A 13,556-nucleotide genomic window follows, 5' to 3' on the forward strand; every position below is an offset into this window, starting at 1 on the left:
CAGCTGTCAGGATTAATCAATAATCTCAACTTTTTCACCCCTAAATTTGCTCTTGTAAATCTAGCCTTTTATCTGTATCCCAGTTTAGCACCAAATTGTTCTCTCTTTAACCCATGGCCCATCTCCCTTTAGACTGCAAATCAAAAAAGACCACCATAAAGCTCCTTGGGGCAAGAAGGCTCAAAAATACAAAGGAAAAGCCAATACCAGGAATGCTATAAACATTTCATTTATTTTTTTAAGAAAGTAGTTTCAGAAAAAGAGGAAAATAATCTAGATCATTTATTTATATATATATATATATATACTTTTTAATAAAAACCTTTACATAATCTTCATGCATAAAGACCCAGGGGTGGCCGTGTTGTCTGTCACAGCCCTAACACCAGCTGTCTCAGGCTGTTACCCCTGGGCTCCCCAGGGCCTTTAGTGAAGGCCCTCTGCCTGCCCCTAAAGCCCAGCTCCTTGCCTGCCTCAGTGACTATAGACAGACAGTGGGAAACGCTTTGGGCTAGAATGGAAGGAACAGGGAGGGGTACCCAACCTGTCATGCTTTATCCAGACTCTTCAGGCAAATCCAGACAGACAGGAGGCCTAGCAAGATAACTGAAAACCAGGGACCAAACTGAGTTCTGGGAGCTTCCCAGAGACACAGGATCTGTGACCAATGGCTCCAGCACATGGTAGTAGGGAAGGTCTGGTGTTAATGGAACACTCAAGGCAGGAAAAAACAAACCCTGAAGATCCATCTCTCCATGGCAGGCACTCACTTTTATCCTAAATGAGTCAGAAAGACTTTGTTCTGCTTCCTAACTCAGTCCAACCCTCTTTTGACTCTAAAACTCAGTGTTAACTAATCAACCAACTTAAGAGATAGATTCTCCTTCCTTCTGTAGACAGTTCATCTGTTAAGGAAGGACAGTCCTAGATCAACACATTTGTCCCATCACCTGCCTCATTCCTTCTAGAGTCCTAGTATAAAAGGGCTGGGGTAGGAACAGGGTAGCAGGTTGGCATGGAGGGTCACGAGATTCAGAATGGCTGACAGTGGAAAAGAATTCCCTGGTTCTTTGGGGGATTCTGTCAAAGGGGCTTTATTGACCATTTCTAAAAAGAAAAGAAAATGAATGGCTTTGATGATGGTAAAAAGAAACTTGGCTCCTTTTTTGGGTTCCAAAAGCCCTTACGCTATGTTCAGTATTAAGAAAAGCCCTGAACAACTGGAGGATGCTGCTTGCAGCAGCAGGAAAGGAGGGTGGATGGATTTCACAGCCATCCCAGAGAATGGCAAACAGTACCAATCAACTCAATGCAGGGGACCTCTGTGTGGTGAGTGTGAGTGAGCATGTGAGTGTGGTAAGAGGAGCCCGAGGCTCACTGGCTCCCAACAGTCAGTTCTCGCAGGTAGGACTGTGTGAGGTTGCGCAGTTCCTCCAAGGCATAGTCTTCAGGCATAGGGAGCCGGCCAATGTGGGGAGCCAGTAGGCGCAAAGGAACACGCTGAGGATCTGGCGTTGAGTCTGAGGTTGCATCAGGGGCATGCTGAAGGCTCAGTACCACACGTAGCAGGTTGGCTACACGTTTGGCCATGTCTGGAGAGAAATAGTGGAATGAGCACTAAGGTTGGAGGGGTGGGGATAGGGTGGGCACTGGGGCAGCATGGGGTGTGTGTAATAATCATCAAAGACAGGAAGCAAATAGGCAGGAAGTGGGGAGTGGCTAGAGGCTTACCTGATTGAGCCAGGCGGTCCTTAGCATTGTAACACTGGATCTGCTCTATCCTGTTGCACAGTGAGGTCACTTTGGTGTGTAACTGCTCCAGCTCATAACTTGAGCATTCAACCTACAAAGAAGCAGAGAAACCCACTAGGCCACGAGGAGTTCCCATCACCCCAATTGTACCCACAGACTGACTAGGCAAAACTCTGAAATAACAGTGAGGTGAGGGAGGGAAAAACCCAACAAGTTGCCCAGCAGTGCCATGTCACCACCATTCAGCCTAGTCACTGAGGACAAGGCACAACCTTAGCAGTAATACACAACAGGACAGTAATTTAGTGCCCAGAGCCTTGGATTGAGCAAGACCTGAGATCACCACTCATGAGCCGCGTAACAAGCAAGCTTTAACATGGCCAAAAATCTAGATAAATCTGGATTCAGAGAGATGGTATGACTTCTTAAGAGCACACAGCTAGTAAGAGGTGGAGCGCAAATTAGCATTTAATTTAGGTCTCCTGACTCCAAGTTCATAGCCCTTTATAAAATACCTAAGGGCCCTATTCTCTCCCTATGTGCTGTGATCCACTCCTAAGGCTCCAATTACGATCGATGTGATGATGATTCCTAAATCTTTATCTCTAGCCTAATATTCCAATCTTCAATTCCCCATCCCAGAGTCATTGTTCTAGCTCAGGTTACCATTACTTCTCACCTGAAATATCTTAAGAGCTTGATCACTAACTTCAGTGTCATCTCCTCTACATCCTTTTTCCTACCCTATCGTAGCCAGAGTAATCTTTCTAAAAGCAAATCTGTATTTTTATTCATTACTTACATTTTGGATACTTTCCAGCAGCCATCTTATCCCCATTTGTCTCCAACGATTCTTGGTTAGCCCCCCTCTCTCAAACTCTCACATTAAACCACCCTATTTACTAAGTCTTCCATCACCACTTCCTTCTCCAAATGGCTCACTCAACGCTTTCAAGAAGTCTCTCTCATTGAATCCACTTTTGGGGGGCTTTGCAGAATCTACCATTTAATGTCTACACAAGTACCATCATTTTCATCTACCAGAATCCAGTTTTTGACTTGACTTTAAAAGGTGGTAAACAAGATAAGACAAGGTCTTTGCTCTCATGAAACTTACAGAAAATAAAGAAACAATATCAGATAGTAATAAACGTTGAAGAATCCATGAGCCATGCAGATAATTCAAACAGGGTGATGTGGCAGAGACAAACTGGATGGCTACTTCACACTGGGGGATCAGGAAAGGCTTCCTTGAGGAAGGTCATATCTAAGTGTAGACCTGAATAAAAAGGAGAGGGTCAAGCTGTCCAGGCAAAGAGAACAGCTAAAACCCCCTAAGGTGGTAATGCAAAGAAAGTTTATGTGATGAAATGCAGGGTAAAGAGGAGAGTAGGAGAAGATAAAACTGGAGAGGTTTTATACTGCAGGGGATCATAATGGGGGGCCCTTAGAATTCAAAGGGTCTGTGAACTTGGACTAGGAAAAATAAAATCTTAATTTTTACTAACTTTTAACTAAAAATCAACATTTAATTATTAACGTAGATATTAGCAGTAACTGTGACTTTGTCCCCAACAGAAATCACAGCTCCTTTCATATCACATTTCAGTTGTTAGTGATTTTTAAATATAGTACTTCAAAATTACAGTAGTTAGTAGATCCACTGCTAGAGCTTGTTATTTAAGATGTTAATAAAGCACTTATTACCTACTGAAAATTTTTAATATTTTGATAACTGTATTTTAATATAATTGGTTTCCTTATGCATTTAAAAACATTAGACATCCATTCATGGGCTTCATCAAACTGCCACAGGGCTCCATGGCACAGAAAAGAATTATTGATGCAGAGCTTGTAAGACTTGCTAAGGATCAGCATTTTATTCTAAGCGAGATGAGAAGCCACTGGAAGGTTTAGACAAGAGAGTGAGATAATATCTTTTGTGTATTAGAAAGATCACTCTGATTTCTGTGTAGAAATGAATTGTAGAGCAACAAGAGTAGACGCAGGGAGACCAATTAGGTGGCTACTACGGCAGTCCAGGTGAGAGAGATCTGTGGCTTTACCACATCCACATGGCTTCCCTTTCCACTCCATACTCCAAAACCACTGAATCTAGTAAAAGTTCCCTGGAAGCACTATGATCTCTCTGATCTCCAGACTTCTACCCATGATGTTCCCTCTGCTGAAGCACTCTTCTCTACCCATCCTCCTTTTTCATCCCTAAGAACTTAGATGTTACTTCTAGAAAGCCTGTCAACTCCCACAGACTGGGTTAGGTACTCCGTTTATGCAATGCCAAACGGCACGCTTTGCTTAATCTGTACACTTATCACTCTCTAGTCATTGCTGGTTTACCTGTATGTATCTCCTCCACCAAAATTATTACTTTGGTAAGGACAGAACACATACTGTTTACCATTATATCCCCCAAATCCACCAGTGCTCAGCACATGGTTGGTTCTTAGTAACTACGGTTGTGTAAATGGATTAATGTGCAACTAGAAAAGGGTTTCTTCAGGGATGATTTAAGGATGATGCTCTTAATCCATCCTAAAGGTGCAGCAAATATTGAATTATGCATATTAATGTGCCATGTACTGTGCTAGTAGTTGGGACTTTGATGAGGATAATAAAAGATAACAATTATTAAGCATTTAATATACGTAACGTGGTATGCTAAACACTTTATGGATATTTTGTTTAATCTTTGTTACAACTCTGTCAGATACCTACTAAAATCTGTGGCCCCTACCCCGCTTTTTTCAGATGAGACAAAGAGAGGTTAATTAACTTTCTCAAGGTCACATAGCTAGTGAGTGCGAGAGCCACGAACTGAACCTAACAGTCTGACTCTAGAACTTGACTCTTTACCTCTATACTCTTGTTACCTTTAACCTTAAAATAAAGAAGATCTCCCCAAATGGAGCTCATGGCAACCACTACAGTCTATAAGTGGATACACTACAGTGGGTAAGTACCGCTACAACATGTCAAGTACACTAGTAGCAAAATGTTATCAAGTGTTTTAATAGTAAAAAAGAAAGTGCAATTAACTCTTCCTGAAGGAAAAGCTAAACAGAACTTAGATTTACTTAGATCTTAAATCTAGATCTTAAAGGCAGAGTATGAGTGTGATAGTTAAAGAGAGGAATAAAATAAGGTTTGTTGGAAACACCATGCATAATGTAGTGAGAGAAGAGCAGGCTGGCAAGGCTGGAATGTGGGGTGAGTGACAGGAGTTAAGGCAAGGGTGAAAGGGAAAAGCCTCTACAGGGGCTTGAATCCTTATGTTTATGAGTGTGCTCTTTGTGCTGTAAGCAATGAAGACCAATATTATGACTATTGAGACTGACCCAAGACATTTTAATGAAGGCTAAAAAACCGTAATACTTCCAATTTTAAAACATGCCAAAAGATGTATGAAACAACTGTCCTCACCAAATCTCTGACATTACTGTACCTCTTATCCCTGAGCTTCTCACTCAGACTGGGGCTGGACAAGGGGAGGAGACTGACTATGGACAAGCCTCAGGAATGTCTGTTGCACAAACTACTTGGTAATAAACACAAAATAGTGTTTTTAAGTTTTGATACAATTGTCAAAATGGCTACATCAAATTAGCCTCATCAAAATATCCCTCCTGCACTGACAGTGCTATCTCTGCCAATGAGTTTTTCAAGTAGTTGCTCAGGGCTTTTGAGGTCTCTATGGCTTTAAAGGCCAGGGAAAAGGAAAACTAGGCAGTGGTTGAAGGAACTCAGGTACCTGCTGTACATGGTGGAGCATTTCGATGACCTGAATATAGTCCAGGTAAACAAGCCCAGATGTTTCCCAGTCCTGAATCAGGCTGCTGCGCTCTGGAGGTGCCAGGTCTTCCAAGAACCCCTTCAGGTAGTCATAGTTCTCATTAATGATGGCATCTGAAGAAACAAAAATATTGAGCACTATGTCTGCACAAGTATATGGTTCCCAAAAGTGCATAGAGGACATGGCAGAAGTCCAAGATAGGAAGGAAGGGGAAATAATGTTGGGTCAGACTTGAGAATTACAAGTAGATATTCTGAAATTTTCCAAAGAAAAATGTGAAGAATATCTGGCTTCAGTTCCCCAAATAGTTATTTCTGGTGCTGCTGAATAAAATTCCCTAAATAAACCAAGAGCTTAACAGAATTAGTGCATATCAAGAATATTCCTGGCAAATGGTAACAATATTGCTGTCTAGCCCTGCCCATCTAGCCCCTCATCTTGGCCACGCCTCTCCTGCACAAAGAGCGTTTGCAAAGTGAGATCTGATTCAAGTCTGCCATGTCCCATACTAAGCATCATCTCTGGCCTGGCTCATAGGGTTTAGAGGTTGGAAGAATTTGGGGTGATTTCAGGAGACACAGGCCCTAGTCTGAAGCACTCACCAGAAGCTAAGTGCCTGATGACGAGTTTGTGGCAGCGGTTCCAGTGCCCAGCTTTAAATAAATAAAGGGCCTCCAAGTGCTTGTCAGACTCCATGTGTGCTCGCACTGCTTTGGCCTCATGGATCCACTCAGCAGGCACACAAAGCTTCTGGGTCAGGAAAGTTTCCTTAGCCCAAGATTCAGGGGTCTCCAATAGCTGGCAGTGCCGGGTAAGCAGCTCTCGAACAGCCTTCTCACGCATGCTACAGAAAGAAAGATAAATTGGAATAAATCCCATTCTCACTGATGGAGAAGGCTGCCTCAGACAGCTCAGAGTAGCCCCTGGGGCAGTCTCTAAAACTGCAGGTCTTGACCCTTAGTGGGTCACTTCAAACTTCACTAAAAAGAATCAAAAGCCATCACACCAGCATTTATTTTTTAAATGAAACAGAAAAGAAAGTATCTAAGCACATTACAGGCACACCTGGGTTTTATTGTGCTTTGCAGATATTGCATTTTTTACAAATTGAAGGTTTGTGGGAATCCTGTGCCAAGCAAGACAATTGGTGCCATTTTTCCAACAGCATTTGCTCACTTCATGTCTCTGTGTCACATTTTGGTAATTCTTGCAATATTTCAAACTTTTTCATTTATTATTGTATTTGTATGCTGATCTATGATCAGTGATCTTTGATGTTACTGTTCTAACTGTTTTGGGGTGCCATGAACCGCACCCATAAAGATGGTGAACTTACTCAATAAATGTTGCATGGGTTCTGATTGCTCCACTGAGTGGGCTTTCCTCCATCTCTTTCCCTCTTCTTGGGCCTCCCTATTTCCTGAGACACAACACTATTGAAATTAGGCCAATTAATAACTGTATAATACCCTCTAATTGTTCAAGTGAAAGGAAGAGTTGCATGTCTCTCACTTTAAGTCAAAAGCTAGAAATAATTAAGCTTAGTGAGAAAAGCATGTAGAAAGCTGAGACAGGCCAAAAGCTAGGCCTCTCATGCCAAACAGTTAGCCAAGTTGTGAATGCAAAGGAAAAGTTCTTGAAGGAAATTAAAAGTGCTGCTCCAGTGAACACACAAATGATAAGAAAGTGAAACAGCCTTATTGCTGATATGGAGAAAGTTTTAAGTAGTTTGGATAGAAGATCGATCCAGCCAACAACATGATTAGGCCAAAGCCTAATCCAGAGCAAGGCACTACCTCTCTTCAGTTCTATGAAGGCTGAGAGAGGTGTGGAAGCTGCAGAAGAAAAGTTTGAAGCTAGCAGAAGTTGGTTCACGAGGTTTAAGGAAAGAAGCCATCTCCATTAACACAAAAGTGCAAGGTGAAGCAGCAAGTGCTGATATAGAAGCTGCAGCAAGTTATTGAGAAGATCTAGCTAAGATAATTAATGAAGGTGGCTACATTAAACAACACATTTTTAATGTAGATGAAACAGCCTTATATAGGAGAAAGATGCCATCTACGACTTTCATCGCTAGAGAGAAGTCAATGCCTGGCTTCAAAGGGCAGGCCAACTCTCTTGTTAGGGGCTAATGCAACTGGTGACTTTTAAGTTGAAGCCAATGCTTATTTAGCATTCTGAAAATTCTAGGATCCTTTAGAATTATGCTAAACCTACTCTGCCTGTGCTCTATAAATGGAACAACAAAGCCTGGATGACAGCACATCTGTTTACTACATGGTTTTACTGAATATTTTAAGCCTACTGTTGAGACCTATTGCTCAGTAACAAAGATTCCTTTCAAAATATAACTGCTCACTGACAATGCAACTGGTCACCCAAGAGCTTTTGATGGAGATGTATAATAAAATGAATGTTGTTTTCACGCCTGCTAACACAACATCCGTTGTGCAGCCCATGGATCAAGGGGTAATTTCGACTTTCAAGTCTTATTACTTAAGAAATACATTTCGTAAGGCTATCGCTGCCAAGGACAATGATTACTCTGATGGATCTGAGCAAAGTAAACTGAAAACCTTCTGGAAAGGATTCACCATTCTAGATGCCACAAAGAACACTGATGATTCAAGGGAAGAGGTCAAAATATCAACATTAACAGCAATTTGGAAGAAGTTGATTCCAACCCTCAAGGATGACTTTGAGGGGATCAAGACTTCAGTGGAAGGAAGCAACTGCAGATGTGGTGTAAATAGCAAGAGAACTAGATTTAGAAGTGGAGCCTGAAGATGTGACTGAATTGCTGCAATCTTAAGATAAAACTTTAACGAATGAGGATTTGCTTCTTATGGATGAGCAAATTGACTCCAATTTTAAAAGGAGTTCTACCGTGGGTAAAATGCTATCAAACAGCATCGCATGTTACAGAGAAATCGTTCATGAAAGGAAGAGTCAATCGATGTGGCAAACTTCATTGTTGTCTTATTTTGAGAAACTGATACAGCCACCCCAGCCTTCAGCAATCACCACCTGATCAGTCAGCAGCCATCAACACCAAGACTCTTCACCACCAAAAAGATTACAACTCACTGAAGGCTCAGAAGATGGTCAGCATTTTTAGCAATAAAGTATTTTTAAATGAAGGTATGTACATTGTTTTATTAGACATAATGCTATTTACTGCATACTAAATAGACTACAGTATAGTATAAACACGACTTTTCTATGCACTGGGAAATCAAAGAATTTTTGTGACTCGCTTTATTGCAAAATTCACTTTATTGTGGTAGTCTGGAACTGAACCTGCAATATCTCCAAGTTACGCCTGTATATTTTCATGGTCAAGAAAGTATGAAAACTAATACTCTAGGGAAGGTTGCTTAGTGATGAGAAAAGGCTTTCCCTCACTAGGATCTCTTCTTTATTTCCTTTCTAGTAACAGGAGATCAAGGACTGGGATAGGAGAATCCTATATAGAGCAGTCCTCTGTAGTTCATTCCCAACCTTCTCCCTTCCCTTTCTCCGACATGGTCAGTACAAGTAAACAAAGCAGTTTTTAAAGGTAAGGTCTCTTCCAGGTCCTTGTTTTTTTCCTCAAAGTCATCAGCCTTCCTAATTCATTTTCTCTCTATCTCTAGATTTAGGTTAAGCTCACTCTTTCTGCTCCCAAGGCTCCTTAAGGAGAGTCCTTTTCTGTCTGGGCCAAAGGACTAGCCCTCAGATTGAAACTATTCTCCACATCTCAGATTCTTTTCTGAACTCCTAAGCTTTTCAAGGATTTCCAACCTCATACCAACTGCCTGCTATTGCCCCCCACCCCACCACGGCCAGGAAACAGGATCTGCTTCCCCACAGCCAACTCTGAATCATCAGTCATCCTATCAGCCAGACTTTTACCATGTGAAATTCCCCATGAGTGTGTTTAAATAAACTCAAAGGAAAAGTCTGGTGTCATTTTGCTTCCTGGTAAGGGGGAAGAGGAAAGAGAAATTCCTTAAAGGGAAAGCTGTGCTTGATGCTTTATACTTTCATTTCTTTAATCCCACAATCACTTTTGAATAGGGATTAATATTATGATTTTACAGATTAATATTATGATTTTACAGCTTAAAAAACTGAGGCTTGAACAGTATCTTTACCCAAAATCAAAAGTGAGTAAGCTTTACCCTAGGTAAAAGTGAGCACACGGTGGATCCAGAATTTAGGCAGGTCTAACTACAAAATTCAACTTCTTTCCACTCCCTACAACATGACAGATAGCGCAGCATAGTGATTAAGAGCATAGACTCTGGGTATCTTGAGTTGGAAGCCTCACTCTGCCAATTACTAGCTATATGACCTTGAGCAAAAGTTATTTAATCTCTCTGTGCCTTGGGTTGCTCATCTGTAAAACAAAGACAGTAAGAGTGTCTATCTCATAGGTTTATTATCAGCATTAAATGAGTTCATATATAGTACTTACAACAGAGTATAAACATACATAAAAGCACTATATAACAAAGTACTATATAAATGCTTGTATTTTCTATCATTGTAATGCCATGCTGCTACCATTAACAAAAACAAAAACAAAAAACCTCCAACCTTATCTCATTCACAGCACGGAGAAAAGGTATTTCCCTGGGGCTCTTTCAAGACAGAGAACCAAAACATTACTCATCTAAGCAAGGTTGTACTGGTAAATCCAACACTATCAAACTTGAGGGGTAGGAGTGGGTGGATGGCAAGGGAAGGCCAGAGAGGAACAAAGCCAGTAGAAAGAGAAAAAGAAGGGGCCTCCCTGCCAACCCTTTATATCACTCCATGGATCTACTGAGGCAGCTCAGCCAGCACTACTTGTGCATAATTCTAAACATGCCACATTCAAGTGAATCTATGCCTAAGTTAATGGAGTTTCCCCACCTGGGCATATCCTTCTCTTTCCATTTAATTATTTCTTATTCCAATTTACAAGATTCTTTGAATCTTATCTCTAGAAAGAGTCACAGAGATTCTACAGTTCATAGAGATCTCTTTTCCCTTCTTAGACTACTGAGAGACCTTATGATAGGTGGCATAATTTGGCACTTAATCAAAGGCAGTCTCATTTCTAACTTGTTCACATGAATACAGACACAGTCTGGGCTGCAGGTCGAACTGTCTTACGCTTTATCACAAGGGTGGACACAAAATGCATTCTAAACACTTACTTGCTGAACTGATCCCTAAAAGACTGATCCCTTTGGCATTGCCCTGTAGCGCTAGATGCACCCAGTGGGTTTCACGTCTTCTCACTCACCTTGAGTTGTCAATGTGCAGGAGGACAAAGATGGCCCACTCCCAGAGCCCCTCACTTTCCAGTTGGCCAGCATAACTGGCCTGCAGCACACCCTCACACTGCTCTGAGAGATGGGTGTAGTTAAGAGCCCGCAGCACCTCCCACAAGTGCCAGCTTAGGCGGTAGTCCAAAGGATCTGCTGTTATGCTTCGAGGTTCCAGCAGCTGGTTAAGATCATAATGTCTGCAAAGGAGAATGTGCTCAGAGTTACCATATCATACATCGAGCAGACCCCCTGCACTGAACAGGTCAATTGTTCTGGCTATGGCTTAGAAGACAATAAAGGCAGACATCTGAGAGCAGAAGCATTACAGGCCTCATAGTCTCCCTCGGAAACTGTGTTGTATCAAACCATCTCTAGGTTTAGCCAGATGATAGATGCTACCGAAAAACAAGGCACCTTCTCTTCTGTGGCTGTGTGTTCTAGCGGGTTTGCTGGTATTTGTTTGGCCTATATATTTTACCATCCTGGTACAGAGAGTCTCCACAACTCTCACCCTTCCATTCCTTCATTATAGTGTCGATTACTTTTCTTAACCATTTAAAAACACAGTTACCTTAGTATCTTTCAGTTTGTTCTACACCTGAAGTTGTTGGAGTGATAATTCTCCTGTATGAACAGCTAATTTGTCTTCATGATGGTTATTTTTCCTTCTATGGCTTCTATGGCTAAATTACTTTTACCTTTGATTTTTGTCTACAGTGGGTATTATCCTTCATATAGAAATCCAGGTGTCCTGGGTTTTGAAAGTATCCCTACACAGACTTTTGCTTTTTCTTCTGCTGGGAGCCCAGGGATTTCAATGGTCCTGGACCAGTATCTGTGTGAAGTTCTTAGCTTCTAATTCCCAGTTCATAAGAGTAGTATAAACTAAGATCCCACATCTGCAAGTATTAAAAATCTGGGGCTTAGATTACCAACCAACAATTTTTCCCTTTCACCTAAGATCCCAGACATTTTACAACTTCCTAACAACTCCTCGAGCAGTAAGTAGAGTTTTTCTTGACCAGTGCAGTCAAAATGAACTTTGTGCGATGATGGAAATGTTTTATAATCTGCTTGACCAATATGATAGCCACTAACCACAGGTGACTATTAAACACTTGAAATATGGCTAGTGTGAATGAATAATTAAATTTTAAATTTTTTGGAATTTAAATTAAAATAGTCATATATGAATAGTGGCTATTTTATTGGACAGTGCAGTTCTAGACTATTTTTAGGGAACAGGGTGTGGATTTTATGTAAGGGTTTTAGTCATAGCGATTCTACCTTTCTACCTGAGAACAAGGTTTACTATCTCATTCTGCCTTTGGTTTCTTTATTTCTGGTACCTTGAGATACCCTTTTCTTCCTCCTCTTTTTTTTTTTTTTACATTAAAAAAATTGACATACGATAAACTGCACATATTTAGAATGTACAATTTTTGTAAGTTTTAACATATGTATTCACCTGTGAAACTACCACCAAGGTCAAAATAGAAACATACCTATCACCTCCAAAAGTTTCCCTATGCCTCTCTGTAATCCCTCTCTCCTGGCCCTCCCTATACTCACCCTTTCCAAACAACCACTGATATTCTTTCTGTCATTATAGATTACTTTGCATTTTCCAGAATTTTATATAAACTGGAATCAAACAGTAGGTACCTTTTTGGGGGTATTCTTTTTTTGTCTCGCCTCTTGCAAAACTAAGTAAAATTATTTTGTGATTCATCATGTCATTGCATGTATCAACAGTTCATTCCTTTTTACTGCTGAGCAGTATTCCATTGTATGGATATACCACTATCTGTTTACACATTTACCTGTTGATGGACATTTGGGTTGTTTCCAGTTTTGGACCATTACAAATAAAGCTGCTATCAACATCTGTATATATATATATATATATATATATATATATATATATATATATATATATATAGGATGTATGCTATCATTCCTCTTGGGTAAATACCTAGGAATGGAATGGCTGGATCATATGTATGCAGGTGTACGTTTAACTTTTTAAGCTGACAAACTGTTTACCAAAGTGCCAATATTATTTTACATTTTTCACCAGCAGTATATGGGAATTCCAATTGCTCCACATCCATGTGACACTTGGTACAGTAGGTCTTTTTAATTTTTAGCCATTCTAATAGGTGGGTAGTGCTACTCCATGATGGCTTTAATTTGCATGGCCTTGTTGTCTGTTGATGCTGAACATCTTTTCATGTGTTTATTTGACATCCAAGTCTTTGGTGAAGCATTGGTTTAAATAGTTTGCCCAATTTTTTAATTGGGTTGTTCGTTTTCTTATTATTGAGGTCTGAAGAGTTCTTTATATGTTCTGGATACAAGTCTTTTATCAAATATATGAATTGCAACTAGCTTCTCCCAACCTGTGGATTGTCTTTTCATTCTCTTAACTGTCTTTCAATGAGCAGTTTTTAATTTTGTTCAAGTCCAATTTACCAATTTTTTATTTCATGGATTGTGTATTTGTTACCTAAGAAATTTTTGCCTAACCCACAGTTGCAAATATTTTGTTTTCTTCTAGAAGGTTACTGTCTTAAGTTTGACATTTAGACTTATGATCCATTTTGAGCTGGATGAATAATAGAGATAACCAATGAAATCAAAAGCTAGAGGTAGACTAAACAAGAAAAAAAGAGAGAAAACACAAATTACCA

The 13,556-nt window shown here is 40.4% G+C and overlaps 1 protein-coding gene across 8 annotated transcripts in view; it reads right to left on the bottom strand.

Annotated features, from left to right (window-relative positions):
* Positions 1 to 219: 219 nt before the first annotated feature.
* NUP98 (nucleoporin 98 and 96 precursor) overlaps positions 220 to 13,556 on the bottom strand; it is a 109,117-nt gene continuing 95,780 nt past the window's right edge. For all 8 annotated transcript variants that reach the window (XM_058545730.1, XM_058545734.1, XM_058545736.1 and 5 more), the window contains 5 exons: positions 10,839 to 11,060; positions 6,166 to 6,407; positions 5,522 to 5,676; positions 1,732 to 1,843; positions 220 to 1,592 (listed from right to left, as the gene is read on the bottom strand). In XM_058545730.1, coding sequence (XP_058401713.1) covers positions 1,375 to 1,592; positions 1,732 to 1,843; positions 5,522 to 5,676; positions 6,166 to 6,407; positions 10,839 to 11,060 — 949 coding nt within the window. In that variant the 3' untranslated portion in view covers positions 220 to 1,374. The remainder of the gene's footprint in view (positions 1,593 to 1,731; positions 1,844 to 5,521; positions 5,677 to 6,165; positions 6,408 to 10,838; positions 11,061 to 13,556) is intronic.

Source organism: Diceros bicornis, chromosome 7, assembly GCF_020826845.1.
Source record: "Diceros bicornis minor isolate mBicDic1 chromosome 7, mDicBic1.mat.cur, whole genome shotgun sequence".
Classification (NCBI taxonomy): Eukaryota; Metazoa; Chordata; class Mammalia; order Perissodactyla; family Rhinocerotidae; genus Diceros; species Diceros bicornis.